Here is a 13,672-nt window from a genome sequence, read left to right on the forward strand (position 1 = left end):
AGTGTCTGAGCAGTGAGCAAAGGAGTCCCAGCATTACCAAGGGCCAAGAGCATCAGCGCCTGTCTACAGAGACACGATAGACTTGGGGCTTAACCACAGAGGTCCGGAGATGGGAAATATGGCCGGGGTTCTGCTGGCTGGTGTTAAGAGTCTGACTGGGTAAGCTTCTGGCAACAATTTCCAGAAACGACGGTGCGCTTGAATGTGGGGAGGAAGGCCCCAAGACTGACTGATTGAATAAGATGGCCCGCCCATCGTCTTAAATTGATCTTTGCAGGTGCGGAAGTGAATAATAAGGCTAGCCCAGCCTCCCGTCACCTCCCCTCACCCAGGGCAGCCCGAGCTAGGGTCAGCTCAGCAGCAGCACAGCCTCTGCTCGCCCGCGGCAGTGGAGGTAGTGCGAACCATTGCTGTAGGGGGTGCTGTGGAGACTTAGTTGCGGTCAAACTCGCTTGTGCGTCATCGGACACGGGGCCGGGCCTCTGGAACCCGGAAGCTGGGGACCCACGTGGTAGTCTGGGAGGCGACTGTCTTGGCTTGGTTGGAAGATTGTGGGCAATCTTTGAGCGAGGCCTCGGGGACAGTTTGTCCTACGCGAGGGGAACGAGGTGTGGGAGGCCAGCGGGTCCTCTGCAACCGTCTGTTAGTGGAGTCCCGGGCGCAACTGGAGCTATGCGACTGCTCTGGCCTGTCGGGTGCTTCGGTCGCCGGATCGTCCGTCATTTCTCCCAGGTGGCGCGGCCTGGCGGGGAGGAGCTGAGCCGCCTGCTTCTGGATGACCTGGCACCGACCCAGAGGCTGGAACGTCTGTTCGGCCTGTCCCCGTGCCTCCTGGCCCTGCGGGCCGACCGCCGGAGCGTGACCCGGCTTCTGCTCCAGGCGGGTAAAGCTGGGCTGCAAGGGGAGCGTACCGAGCTGCTCCGGGTGGCTGAGGCCCGGGGCATCCCTGTCCTGAGGCCCAGGCGGCAGAAACTGGACGCCTTGTGCGGCCACCAGGTGCATCAGGGCGTCTGCATGGAGGTGAGCCCCCTGCGACCCCGGCCTTGTGATGAGGCCACAGAGGCGAGCCCGGGCGACGACCCTCAGCAACTGTGGCTCGTCCTTGAGGGACTCCAGGATCCCCGGAATCTTGGGGCTGTGCTGCGCTCCGCTCACTTCCTCGGAGTAGACAGAGTCATCACCAGTCGGAGAAACAGGCACGGACGTCCCCTTAGTGGAGGCGGAGCCAAGTTCCTAAGCACCTTGGGGTGGGGGGTCCCTCGTCCAGGCTCCTGGTTGACGGAGCCTAAACCCTTGGGAGCTGGAGTGTGTGTGTGTGTGGGGGGGGGCTTTGAGAGTACCAGGTTTAACGGGGATCGTGGGGGAACCTTTGCAGCTGCCCGCTTACTCCAGTAGTCAGCAAGGCCAGCGCTGGGGCTATGGAGGTGATGGACGTGTTCGCCACTACTGACCTGGCCGGTTTTTTGAAGGTAACGTGGGACGAGAGGGGAAGGAGAGGCGATGAGTCTAGCTCGGGCTCTTAAAGTCACTTCCAGCTAGCAGTGGATGGGGGTGGGAGTGGGCGAAGGTAACGTGGTGGCATTGATTCCTATGGTCTTTAAAATCACCAATGGAGCTTCGTCTGAAGTTAGGAATTTCCTCGCTTCATTTCTTTTACTTCACGCCTTGGCCTCCTGCATCAGCAAGTCAATGTCTGACACCTTTGGGTCTTAAGCAATGCTCTGGGGAGCTGGTGGGCAGGAGATGTGGATACAAGGAATAGAAGCTCAAATTGAAAGGAATTTTGAACACGGCTTTGCTAGGGGCAAGCTTTAGCGTTCTTCAGCTGTGTTTCCCTGACTAGACACCAGGAGGCAGCATTGCCTCGCATTTGGCAGACCCTCTGACTTCCATCTGATCCGCCTCCCACCACCCCTCACCCCCGCTGTAAGATAATAACCTTGAAGGGGGGGGGGCGCCTAATAAACTTATATTCAAGCCACGTGTCTAATTTCAGATTTTCCAGTAACCACGCTGAAAAGTAAAATGAGCCAGGTGTCTGTAATTTAAGCTCTTAGAAGGTGGAGACAGGAAGACGATTCCTTTCAAGGCCAGCCTGGGCTATGTGAGACCCAATTTCAAAAAACAAAACAATAACAACACCAAACAACCGGAAAAGTAAAAAGAAACACTTTCATTCAATGTGCCCAAAATATCATTAAAACATACATTTTATGGCTGGAGAGATGGCTCAGAGGTTAAGAGCACTGGCTGCTCTTCCAGAGGTCCAGAATTCAATTCCCAGCAACCATATGGTGGCTCACAACCATCTATAGTGAGGTCTGGTGCCCTCTTCTGGTATGAGGTAGAACACTGTACACATAATATTTAAATAAATAAATAAATCTATCTTTTAAAAAAACATGCACTGTAAATACTAAAAAAAAAATTGAGATAGGGTTTTGTTGTGTAGTCCAGGTTGGCCTCAGATTCACAGAAATTCTGCCTCAGTCTCTTTATAAGTGTATGCTACCATGTTCAGATTAAATCACATTTATGCCTGGAGTTGGTGGCGCACGCCTTTAATCCCAGCACTTGGGAGGCAGAGGCAGGCAGATCTCAGTGAGTTCGAGGCCAGCCTGGTCTACAAAGCGAGTTCCAGGACAGCCAGGACTGTTACACAGAGAAACCCTGTCTTTATCTTTAAAAACCCAAACCAAATTAAAACAAAACCAGAAACAAACACCCCCCCCCATGTTTATACAGAATACATCTCAATTTGGACTAGACATATTTCAGTCCTTAATAGCCACATGTACTGGGGCTGAAGGAACAGTGTTAACAGTGAAGAGCACGGACTGTTCTCCCAGAGGTCCCAGGTTTGATTCCCAGCACCCACTCACAACCATCTGTGACTCCAGTACCAGGGCTTCTGATGCCCTCCCTCTTCCGGTCTCCACCAGTATCTGGCACGTGTGGCACACACATATCCATGCAGCTAAACCCTGATACATGTAAGAAAGCGTCAGAATCTTTAGGAAGTGGTCAGGTGTGCCAGCGGTTTTCACGTAAACAGCACATCTAGAAGCATCTTCTCAGTCATCTCAGTGGGGTCTCTGGCCAAGCCTGGTGGGAAGCAGGAGGCACTGTTTGTCCCCCCCCCGCCCAGACACTGGGTTTCTCTGTGTAACAGCCCTCGCTGACCTGGAACTCACTTGTAGACCAGGCTGGTCTCGAACTCAGAGACGCACTTGCCTCTACCTCCGAGTGCTGGGATTAAAGGCGTATGACACCATTGCTGGGCTTAGACTCCCACTTTATTTGACTGCCTCCCAAATGGATGCTCTACCCTGGATCTCATCCCCCACCCCAACTCTAGACTTAGTACCTCTGCTATAGCTCTTCCCTCTGTTCCTACAGTGAGCATTTCAGACTCCCCATTTCTAGAGCTGACCCTCTGTTCTCCTAGGGCCTACCCTGCTCAGTTGTTCAGTCTAGAGATGACCTTTGACTTCTTGCCCTCACAGCTATGTCCCACACGTCCCCAAATCCTTTGGCCTTATTGCTACACCATCCTCATTTCTCACTGTTTCTGCTGCCCTAGTCCGAGTTCACATCTCCCTGTGCTGGGGTCTCAGCGTGGGCATGCCCAGTGATTCTGCCAACACTCACATCAGATGGTGCTGCTTTGCTTAAAATGTTCCAAAGTTCCAGACCTGGTGGCACACACTTATAGCCCCAGTACTTGAGAGACTAAGACTGGAAGATCATAGGTTCAAGGCCAGCTTGGGGTTCATAGTGAACTCATATCTTAAAAACCAAAGGAAAATAACACTTTTCAAAGTTTCTTTTTATATATTTATATGTATTAATTATTTATATGTATTTATTATGTATACAATATTCTGTCTGTGTGTATATCTGCAGGCGAGAAGAGGGCACCAGATCTAATTATAGATGGTTGTGAGCCACCATGTGGTTGCCGGGAATTGAACTCAGGACCTTTGGAAGAGCAGGCAATGCTCTTAACCGCTGAGCCATCTCTCCAGCCCTCAAAGTTTCTATATCAGTATTAAAACCCTGTGCTTCTAGTGGCCCTTGAGACCTTACTCTGTGTGGTTATTGTTTTGCCTCTTTGGCTGCCTTCCCCCAGGACAGCTTACCATTCCTCAGATATGACAGGTGAGCAGAACCTGTGTCTCCATACTTGCAGGTCTCCCTGCCTAGAACCTTCCCCCACTGCTGCTTCCCCCACTGATACTCAGCCATTACTTGTCTTCAGATCTGCCCTTTGCTGTCTCTTCAAGGAGGACGCCACAGCCGCTCTGTCACACAGCCGGGATTTTAGTCTGCTGTGTTCTCGGGCCTCATCCTCAGTGCCCGGAGCAAATGCTGCTCCCCTAGAAGATCCGACTCACCCTAAGTCGAAGGCACTTTCAGTGGGGGTTCCTCAGCCATGGCTCTGATGACAACTCGGTGAGCCAGGATGTGGTGTTTTCTTCCCTTTTTCAGGCCAAGGCCCAGCAGGGCTGGCTCGTGGTGGGCACAGTGGGCTGCCCAGGTCCTGAGATCTCCCAGTCCTTCAAGGTCCCCATCACTAGCTGCCTAGAGTTCATCTGGGACCGGCCTACTCTCCTTGTGCTGGGTAGGTAGGCTATCCCTGCTTTTCCGTTTTCAGTTGTCTATTTTCTAAGCATGTGGACTTCAGGTTGGGGCTCCCTAACACTGTCGCGTGTCCTGCAGGCAATGAGGGCTCTGGTCTGTCCCAGGAGGTTCTTGCCTCCTGCCAGCTGCTCCTTACTATTCTGCCCAGGCGCCAACTGCCTCCCGGTCTTGAGTCCTTGAATGTGTCTGTGGCCACAGGTGAGTCTACATCTCCCTCAAGCCCAGCTCCATGGTGGTGGCTTCTGTCTCCTCTCATTTTCGGACTGATTTACCCTGAACAGGCTGCTCCCTCTATGCCACACTTGTTTGTGAAAACAGGAGTGTGCCCTGCATGTGTCTTGAGCCCCTCCATCTCCCTATTGCCTTTAGGAATTCTTCTACACTCCATTTGCAGCCAGAAGAAGGGCTTTTCTGCACAGACCGAGAAAGGACAACTTCCCCAAGACACTTGAGAACCCTTAGCTACACCTGGAGGACTCAGAGAGGCCCAGTACCCAGGACTGCCACTGTGGTCGGAAAAACAGGCTCAAAGTGGGCTCACCTCGACTGAGATACACCTGTGTAGGAATTGGACCGAGTCGCATGCCGATTCTCACGCAGGCTTGAAGGTGCCAGGTTCTCTGCCTGTGAGAGCCTGTTTATTGGCTATGGTCAGTGGAGACCAAGAGGGTGGGGTGTCATTTCCATTTGGAAATGGTAGTTTGCTAATTTCCAGGATGTGTTAAGACAGACGGTGTCTGTCCTGGATCTTTCCTAGGAGGAGTCAAAGGGCTGTCTTGGCATGAGAAAGAATGGGTAGTCCTGTGCAGGGTGTGTGGTGTGTGAGCGTGAGGATGTAGAGGGAAGTTGAGTGGACTGGTGCTCATCCCTACTCCTCCCTACTCCTCCGGGTGATGAGGATGAAGTAAATGAGGGGTTCCCTCCAGTGAGTGCCTTACAGCTGAGCTGTCCTGCCCTGTCTCTCCATTAGGTGGCAGTATTGCTCTTTGTGTCACAGTTTTGATGTACACACACACACACACACACACACACACACACACACAGACAGGCGCGTGCCTGGTAGAACCTATGACTCAAAGCTCTTGCTTCTGAATCTGAGAGGTTATGAAGTTAGGGTCACTATTATGTAATTCTAAATAGGCTTGGTCCCCTCCTCCAGGGTCCCACGAGTGGATAAAAAATGTGATATTGCAGAATAGTGTTACACTCTGGGCTGCACGTTGGAACACCTAATAAGCATTAACAGAACAAGGCCAATATAGCAGCCACTGTGTGATGCTGAGAAGGGTGGGTAAACCCTGGGCAGTAGGATTTTCTTTCTTTCTTTTTTTCCTTTTTGAGACGGGGTTTCATATACTATGTACCTAGGGTGTCCTGAAACTTGTCCTTTAGCTGAAGATTACCTTGAACTTTTGATTCTCCTGCCCCCACGTCCCAAGTGCAAGAATTCAAGACATCCCCCACTGTGCCCTCTTTATATGTAGCTGCGGGTAGTTCCAGGACTCTGCGCAAGCTAGACAAGCTCTCTACTTACTGAGCTCCATCTGAGCCCTAGGCTGGATGATCCTTTGCTGTAGGATCATCAACTGTCCCGAGCACGATGCGATGTCCCCACTAGACTCCAGGAGGTCTGTATCCTATCTCCAGTTATGAAACAAAGCTGTCCTCACATGACCAGATATCTCTGACTGACAGCCCTGAGTGTGGAATGGAGGACCTCCCTGAGTTGTAATCCCTGAGGCTGTGAGACTTGGGACAAGTCACCTCCATGCTCTCTATCCTTGTAGGATATAAAGAACAATGGGAGCTTGGTGCCCGTTTCCTCTGCAATCTCCCTGGGGTAGGATCCCAACAGCAGTGAGCACTTAGTACACGGTTTGAATTTGTTTGCAGAAGGCCTGGAGTCCTTGCTTTTCTTGCTGCTGTTGAAAATACCGAACAAAAGCACCTAAAGGAAGGGTTTCTTTTGGCTCAAGTCTGAGGAAACGTTTTCATTTCCTCATAGTGGGGGAAGGCATAGCAGCAGGATGGGTGTGAGGCAGGAGCTGGGGCCCTGGATTGGGTGCTGGGGCCCTGGATGCGGGTGCTCGCTCACTCTCTCTCCTTCCCCTGTTCATTTAGTTCAGGGCTCCTGTCGTGGGGCGGTGCTGCCCACATTCAGAGAAAGCTGTCCTTCCTGTTAGTCCTGTCTGAGAACACCCTCAAAGACATGCCCAGGGGTGAGCCTCCCAGGTGATCCCAAAGACAGGCAAATGGTCAGTGAAGATGAGCCGTCACAGGTCCCATGGTCCCGTAAAGTTTTTCTCCTAAGGAAAGACGGAGAACCCTTCACCACCATTCCCCCAGCTCCCCACCTTGAGCTGTGTGTCCCCAGCTGCCACACAAGCTCTGATGACCGCTGAGCTCAGGCTGTGCTGTCTCACCAACGAGCAGGGATTTGGTTTTTGTCTTTTTATTGTTTTGTCAATTTTATGAATTCAAATATAGATTTTTAGCATTGCCTGTGCCTTGGAGTCATGGGGTAGGGAAGGGGTTGTCTGTTAATGCCCAGAAGCACCAGATCAATTAAATAACAGTCTCCAGGAAGGAGCCAGGGGTTCCTCTTGATTTTCTTTGTGTCTTCTTTTCCCTTAAGTGTGTGTGTGTGTGCGCGTGCGTGCGTGTGTGCACACAACAGCACGCATGTGGAGATCAGAGGATAACTCCCTGGATGGTGTCAGTCCTTGCCTTCTGCCATGTGGATTCAGGGGATCAAATTCAGGTCATCAGGCCCAAGGACAAGTGCCTTTACCCACTGAGCCACCTGACCTACCCGGGCAGTTACAGAGAGAAACCCTGTATCAAATAAACAAACAAAACCCCAATGTTTTTGTGTCTGTGCATGTGTGCTGTATACACTGGATCAGTATTTCTTAAAGGTTCCAGTTGGTATCAGGGTTCAGGAATCCTTGGCTTGCTAGGCATGGTGGTGCATACTTGTAATCCCAGCACTCAGGAGGCTGAGGCAGCAGAGTGTTAATGAGTTTGAGAATACCAGCCAGGGCTATGTAGCAATACCCTGTTTTTTTTTGGGTTTTTTTTTTTTTGGTTTTTTTTTTTTGTTGTTGTTGTTGTTGTTTGGTTGGTTTTTTATAACATTTATCCCCATCTCCTAGGTGGTGCCTAGTGCCTCTCAGGATGATCTAGTGTTTGACATACCATTATAGGCTTACCTTCAGCACAGCCTCTAACGAAATTAAGCTGTCCTGCACCCCTGGTAATAGGTCTGTTTACACTAAGAAGGTTGGAAAAGCACCAAGACCCCCAGGTTCTCTGTGCCCAGGCAGACTTCAAGGGATCCCTGCTGTGAGAACTAATGTCCTTAAGAGATTGTCTAAAACTGCTGGGTGGATTTTTTTTTTTTCCAGCTTGACTCTAGTTGGAGTGTTCCGGGGGGGGGGGGGGGGGGGGGAAGAAACCCCAACTGAGAAAATGCCTCCATCAGATTGGCCTGGAGGCCAGTCAGTGGGCATTTGCTTGATGAATAATTGATGTGGGAGGGCCTAGCCCATTTGTGGGTAGTGTGTGCCGCCCCTGGGCAGGTGGGTAGTCCTAGGGTGTAAATGAAAGCAAACCAGGCTGGAGCCATAGTTCATCAGCTAAGCACACTGGCAGCTCTTCCAGGTTCAGTTCCCAGCACTCAGGTGGCAGCTCACAGCCATGGGCAGCTCCAGTCATAAGGAAGCTGGCACCAAGCACCCACATGGTTAAAACATTCCGGGCCCCAGTTTTCATCGTCCATCGATAAGACGCAGATGCAAGAGCATACAAGGAAAGGCCACCGCTCACTTCCGGAGGCCACTTGCTGTTTCCTGCAGCACCTGAAGACCAGCCTGGAGGTCCGGGCACTGGGATGTGCTTCTCTTTCATACTGGCCTCAGTTTCCCCAGAGGTTCTAGACTCCTATTCAGCTGCAATACAGTGATTTTCCGTGGGATACTGGGAGGAGTTGAGGGAAGGCTAGACTTGAAAGAACGTTTACAGAATTCCCTTTGGGCCAGTCCCCTCCGCGTTCCCCCTCCATCCTGGCTAAGATGTGAAGCTCTCAGGAGGGCTGGGAACTAACTTGGAATTTTCCCAGTTGCTGAATGGATCCCACACTTTACACATCCCAACTTTCCTTTCCCCTAGTCGGCCAGCCTGGAGAGTGTGTGTGTGTGTGTGTGTGTGTGTGTGTGTGTGTGTGTATAAAATCAAGAGGCTACATTGTCAAACCTTCCCTACGCCTGGGGCCCTAAACTAGATCCCTCTACTTGCTCCCGCAGGGCCAGGCACCAGGGATCCCCTCAGTTTGTAAATGTAATCAACCTTGAGGTCTCTCACTTCCACAGGTGCAATTAGCATGCCCATCTGCTAATCTCTGATTAATGATGTTTACAAACAGGGACTCTGCTCTGAGCACCTCAGCCCCTCCTTCCCCCAGCTGGGAGGTGGGGGGGGTCTTCTCAGCATCCCCCCCCATTTTGCAGCCCTCCCTATCCTCTCCCTCCTTCTCCAGTTCTCCAGGCAGTGGGCTGAGCTGTACCCTGCACACCTTGGAAGGAGAGAGCGAACAAACAGGAAGCCTTAATGGTGGGCTGGAATCCTACCCACCTTTCATTCTTCCCCCTCTGGAACTTCAAGGACACATGGTGACCATGCTGCCTTTATCTCCCACCCCAGCCCTGCCTCTCTGTATGGCATCCTTGGTGGGTACATGCCTGGTGTGTTGTACCAAAAGCGCAGAGAACTTTTAATTTGAATTTCCTTTATTAAGTAAGGTCTCATGCAGCCTCAAACTCACTATGTAGTCAAGGTTGGCCTTAAACTCCTGGATTCTTCTGCCTCCATCTCTGAAGTGCTTAGGTCAGTTTATTTGTTTCTGGAGATCCTACCCAGAGGCTAATGCATCTTAAGCAAACGCTGTACCATCCCAGCTATATCTTCAGCACTGGCCTCGAACTCATGGTCTCTCTGCCACAGCCTCCTGAGTGCTAGTATAGGCATACACCACCATGCACCATGCTGTGATCACAGATTCCAGACAGTCCCATGTTGTTGGTCCTGATGTTGGCTTTGCTTTAGCTAAGTTGCTTCTTCTGTAAAATAGAGGCAAGATGGTGCCTATTCTATAGGTTTCAACTAGAGGGGAGGATTCGTAATCAGATATATGAAAGAGACTTAGCCCGGTGTACAGGAAATAGTAGGTGCCCATGTGTGTGAGCTTTGTACTGCAATTGAAAATATCGATGATGATGAAAGGGGGCTTCTGAAGTCAGAAGATGCCCGAGGACCCCTCCTTCTCTCCTCACCCCCTCTCTGGGGAGAAGGGCAGGTCCCAGCTCATTACTGGTTGGGGCTGGGGTGGAGGTGTCAGATTAGAATCACTCCTGGGTCTGTTCGCAGCTTCCCTGTTTCATTAACACCTCCCCGGTGGTCTTAGGCTCATCCTGCGGGGGAAGCACTCCAGAAAGTTCTGACCACCTCCCATCCAGCCTGAGCTCGGTGGTCCTCATTTAAAGGCTGTGCTCCAAATGTTCACAGAGAGGGGCCTTACACTAGGGAAGCTGGCCACTAACCAGGGAGCTGCCATTATTCCCCTCTCCTGCCTGGTCAGGAGGCACCACACTTGGGGTACCCCATTCTTTACCTGCCCCTCTCAGCCTCTCATCTGTAGGTTGGTGTCAATTCCTCCCTAACCCCCACCCACTCCCGCCCAGGACTACATCCTGGTTCCTTCCTTCAGGATCCTCAGGGTGAATGTGGCTTGAACCTTACGTCCAATTCCCACTCGCCTTTCCTGACATGGACTCGCCTCTGAAAACTGCTTATCATTTGCATTCTCTGAAAAATGAGGAAACCATACCTCATTAGGTATGCGTGGTGCTCTATAAATTGTGAACCCAGTAAATTTTTTTTTCCAGGAGGATTCTAACCCACATCCATCTTGGGCGAACCCAGTAATTGTTAACAATGGCCATTCGCTGTGGGCAAAACTGCTCTGAACATTACCTTACCGTTTTGCAGGCAGAACCTTGTTTTTGGACTAGGGTGGGTGAAGGGGGAGGAAGGCCAGAGAGAGGCCCTGTAGTCTCCAGCTCTCTTTTTCCAGCTTCTTCCAAGACTGGAAAGGAAAGTAGGCTGCTTCTAACAAAGTTCCCTTCAATTGCAGCCACAGAGGGATTTTCATGGCTGCTGGGTCTCTCCATTACTCTTCCGTTTTGGAGGACGCCCTCACTGGCTGCAGGGGAGGAAAGCTACTGGCTCTGCTTTCTCTTACTGGCTCTTTGTTCCTTAGGCTCTCTGCTTTTCACTGGGGTCTGTGGGTATCAGAAAGGAGACTCCTTGAAAAGCAGTTGATTATGTGGCTTATTAGCAACCCCAGACACTTTCTACAAATTGGGCGTTTCCCTTAGGGGAAACGGAAACAGTCTTGGTCCCTTCTTGCGAGTGTCCTTCTGTCCCTCTGCAGGCAGGCAGGGGTTACTGTGCTTATTGTTATATTATCATTGTGTGTACGTGTGTGTGTGTGTGTGCCACAGCATGTATGTGTGTGAGTGCCACAACATGTGTGTGTGAGTGCCACAGTGTGTATGTGTGTGAGTGCCACAGTGTGTGTGTGTGTGTGTGTTACAGCATATGTGTGTGTGTGGGTGCCACAGCATATATGTGTGTGTGTGCCACAGCATGTATGTGTGTGTGTGCCACAGCATGTATGAGGAGGCCAGGGAAGGATTTTGTGGAGTCGTTTCTCTCCCACTTTTACATGGGTTCCAGGTCTGTCAGGCTCTTGCCTCCTTTACCCACAGGGTCTCAGGTCGCTCAGGCAAGCCTCCAGCTCACTGTGTAGCTGAGGTTGACCTTAAACTCCTGCTGCCTCCATCTTGCTTGGTTGCAGAGGGGCACCACCATGCCTGGCTTACACAGTGCTGGGGGCTTTGTGTATGCTTGACAAGAGAGCTACACCCCAGTCCAGTCATTTCGTGTCTCAGGCACCCTGCTGTTTAAATAACTAAACGAGTGAAGAGATCCTGAGCCTGGAGGCTACTGCTTCCCTTCCTTCTCTCCAGAAAAAGGCCCCCCATGTTTCCTGCTGGTCTGGACCTTCCACTCAGACCAAGTCAGAGGCAGCAAGTCCGTAATCCCCAGCTGCAGCTGCTTTGATTCTGTGGGGAAAATGGGTTGATAGAGGGCCAAGAGAAAGCTCCCTAGACCCCCGGGCTCTGCTGAGACCATCTGCACCAGGGCCTGGCATCGACAGCTCTTACCACAGACAAGGTACCAGTAGGGTTGGGCTTTGTGCAAGATGCTGAATTTTGTCTCATCTGAGCCCTGAGTCCCTCTTATATCTGTGGCTCTATCACCTTGGTGGTTTGGAATCAGGAGCAATAGCATATGGTAATGGCGATGATGCACCTAAGGCTCTCCAGTACTCACAAGATGGCTTAGTTAACCACAGTGAATTCTTAGGGCACCTTGGAAGAAGGGCTGTTCCTCCCTTTAGCTTGTAGATGGGAAACTGCACTTGCCCATGGTCATTCTATGCAATCAGAGGGCTTGGGAGGGACAAAAGGATGGGTGAGAACAGGACAGAGGCAGGAAAAGAACCCTCTAGAACGATGTAGGAGGCCTGTGGCTGAGAGCAAGCCAAATCTACAGTGACATCCTACCTCAGCGCGCCCCGCCCCTAGCTTCCCACTGGGCTGTGCATAGGCTTGCCCCAGGTCATAAGACCTGCAGTGGGTGCTGCAGGGAGTCTCAGTCCCCTGGAGAACCTGGAGTTGTGTTCAAACCCTGTGTCTTCTCATTGTGAAGTAGAGTTTGCACTCCCTGTCTGTCCCTTTTCTCTTTTATTTTCTCCTCTGACTCTCATTACCCCAGGGGCTGATCAATGGCAGCCGCTGGTTATTGATCTGGATGGGCATTCAAGTGTGGCTGCCCCAGGCCAGTATTGATGGAGAGGATTGGTACTGAGGCTGGGGTAGAGTGTGGCTGGGAACTGGGGGTCCAGAGAAGGAAGTGGGGCTCCCTCTCCTCTGCTGGGACTTGACAGTGGAACTTTTTTTTATTGTTGTTGTTGTTTTGTTTTTGAGACCTTGTTTCTCTGTATAGCAATCCTGGCTGTCCTGGAACTTGCTCTGTAGACCGGGCTATCCTTGAACTCACAGAGATCACCTGCCTCTGGGATTAAAGGTGTGTGCCACCATGTGCGACTTCTTCCTTCCTTCCTTCCTTCCTCCTTCCTTCCTTCCTTCCTTCCTTCCTTCCTTCCTTCTTTCCTTCCTTCCTTCTTTCCTTCCTTCCATCCAAAAGATTTATTTATTTATTATATATACTGTATTCTGCCTGCATGTATGCCTGCAGGCCAGAAGAGGGCACCAGATCTCATTATAGGTGGTTGTGAGACACTATGTGGGTGCTGGGAATTGAACTGAGGTCCTCTGGAAGAGCAGCCAGTGCTCTTAACCTCTGAGCCCTCTCTCCAGCTTCTGGAATTGTATAATTTTAAACAGGGAGGCTGAGGCAGGGAGATTAAGCATCACGGGCTAATCTGGACTACCTAGCAATTTTCAGGCCAGTTAAACTACACAAGCAAGAGTCTGTCACAATCACTTCCCCATCCTGCCCAGGAAAACAACAAAAACAAAGTTGGTACTCCAGGGGGTAGGCCATCTTGGTGTCATCCGGGGACTTGAATGTCCAGTCCAGTCCTAGCTGGTATGGAAGGGGAGTTTGAGGCAAATGAATTAGCCAGTATCCAGGCCACAGCCAACTTACAAAAGTCAAAGGGTCCCTATTTGTGACTTCTTTCCCATTAATACTGACCTTGATGTTGGGCAATACCCAGGCAGACCCTGTGCCAGACCCCTCACTGCCAAGACCTCTTAGATCCCATTCTCTGTACCCCTATCAGATACGTTTAGACCAGCCACACTACAGACACCTGCCTGGGCCTTTGTACTGCAGGGTAGGGGCAGAGAAGGTATTTCAACCCTCCCCATGTCAGCCC

General features: G+C 51.2%; 1 protein-coding gene across 1 annotated transcript; it reads left to right on the top strand.

Annotated features, from left to right (window-relative positions):
• The first annotated feature begins 67 nt into the window (after positions 1-67).
• Mrm1 (mitochondrial rRNA methyltransferase 1) lies at positions 68-7,508 on the top strand. The gene is made up of 5 exons (XM_048446715.3): positions 68-1,196; positions 1,376-1,469; positions 4,492-4,624; positions 4,723-4,842; positions 5,014-7,508. Exons 1-5 carry the CDS (start codon positions 673-675, stop codon positions 5,094-5,096), a joined length of 954 nt encoding a protein of 317 aa, XP_048302672.1. The 5' UTR covers positions 68-672; the 3' UTR covers positions 5,097-7,508.
• The last annotated feature ends 6,164 nt before the right edge of the window (positions 7,509-13,672 follow it).

This window comes from Myodes glareolus, chromosome 9 (genome assembly GCF_982192425.1).
Source record: "Myodes glareolus chromosome 9, mMyoGla1.1, whole genome shotgun sequence".
Classification (NCBI taxonomy): Eukaryota; Metazoa; Chordata; class Mammalia; order Rodentia; family Cricetidae; genus Myodes; species Myodes glareolus.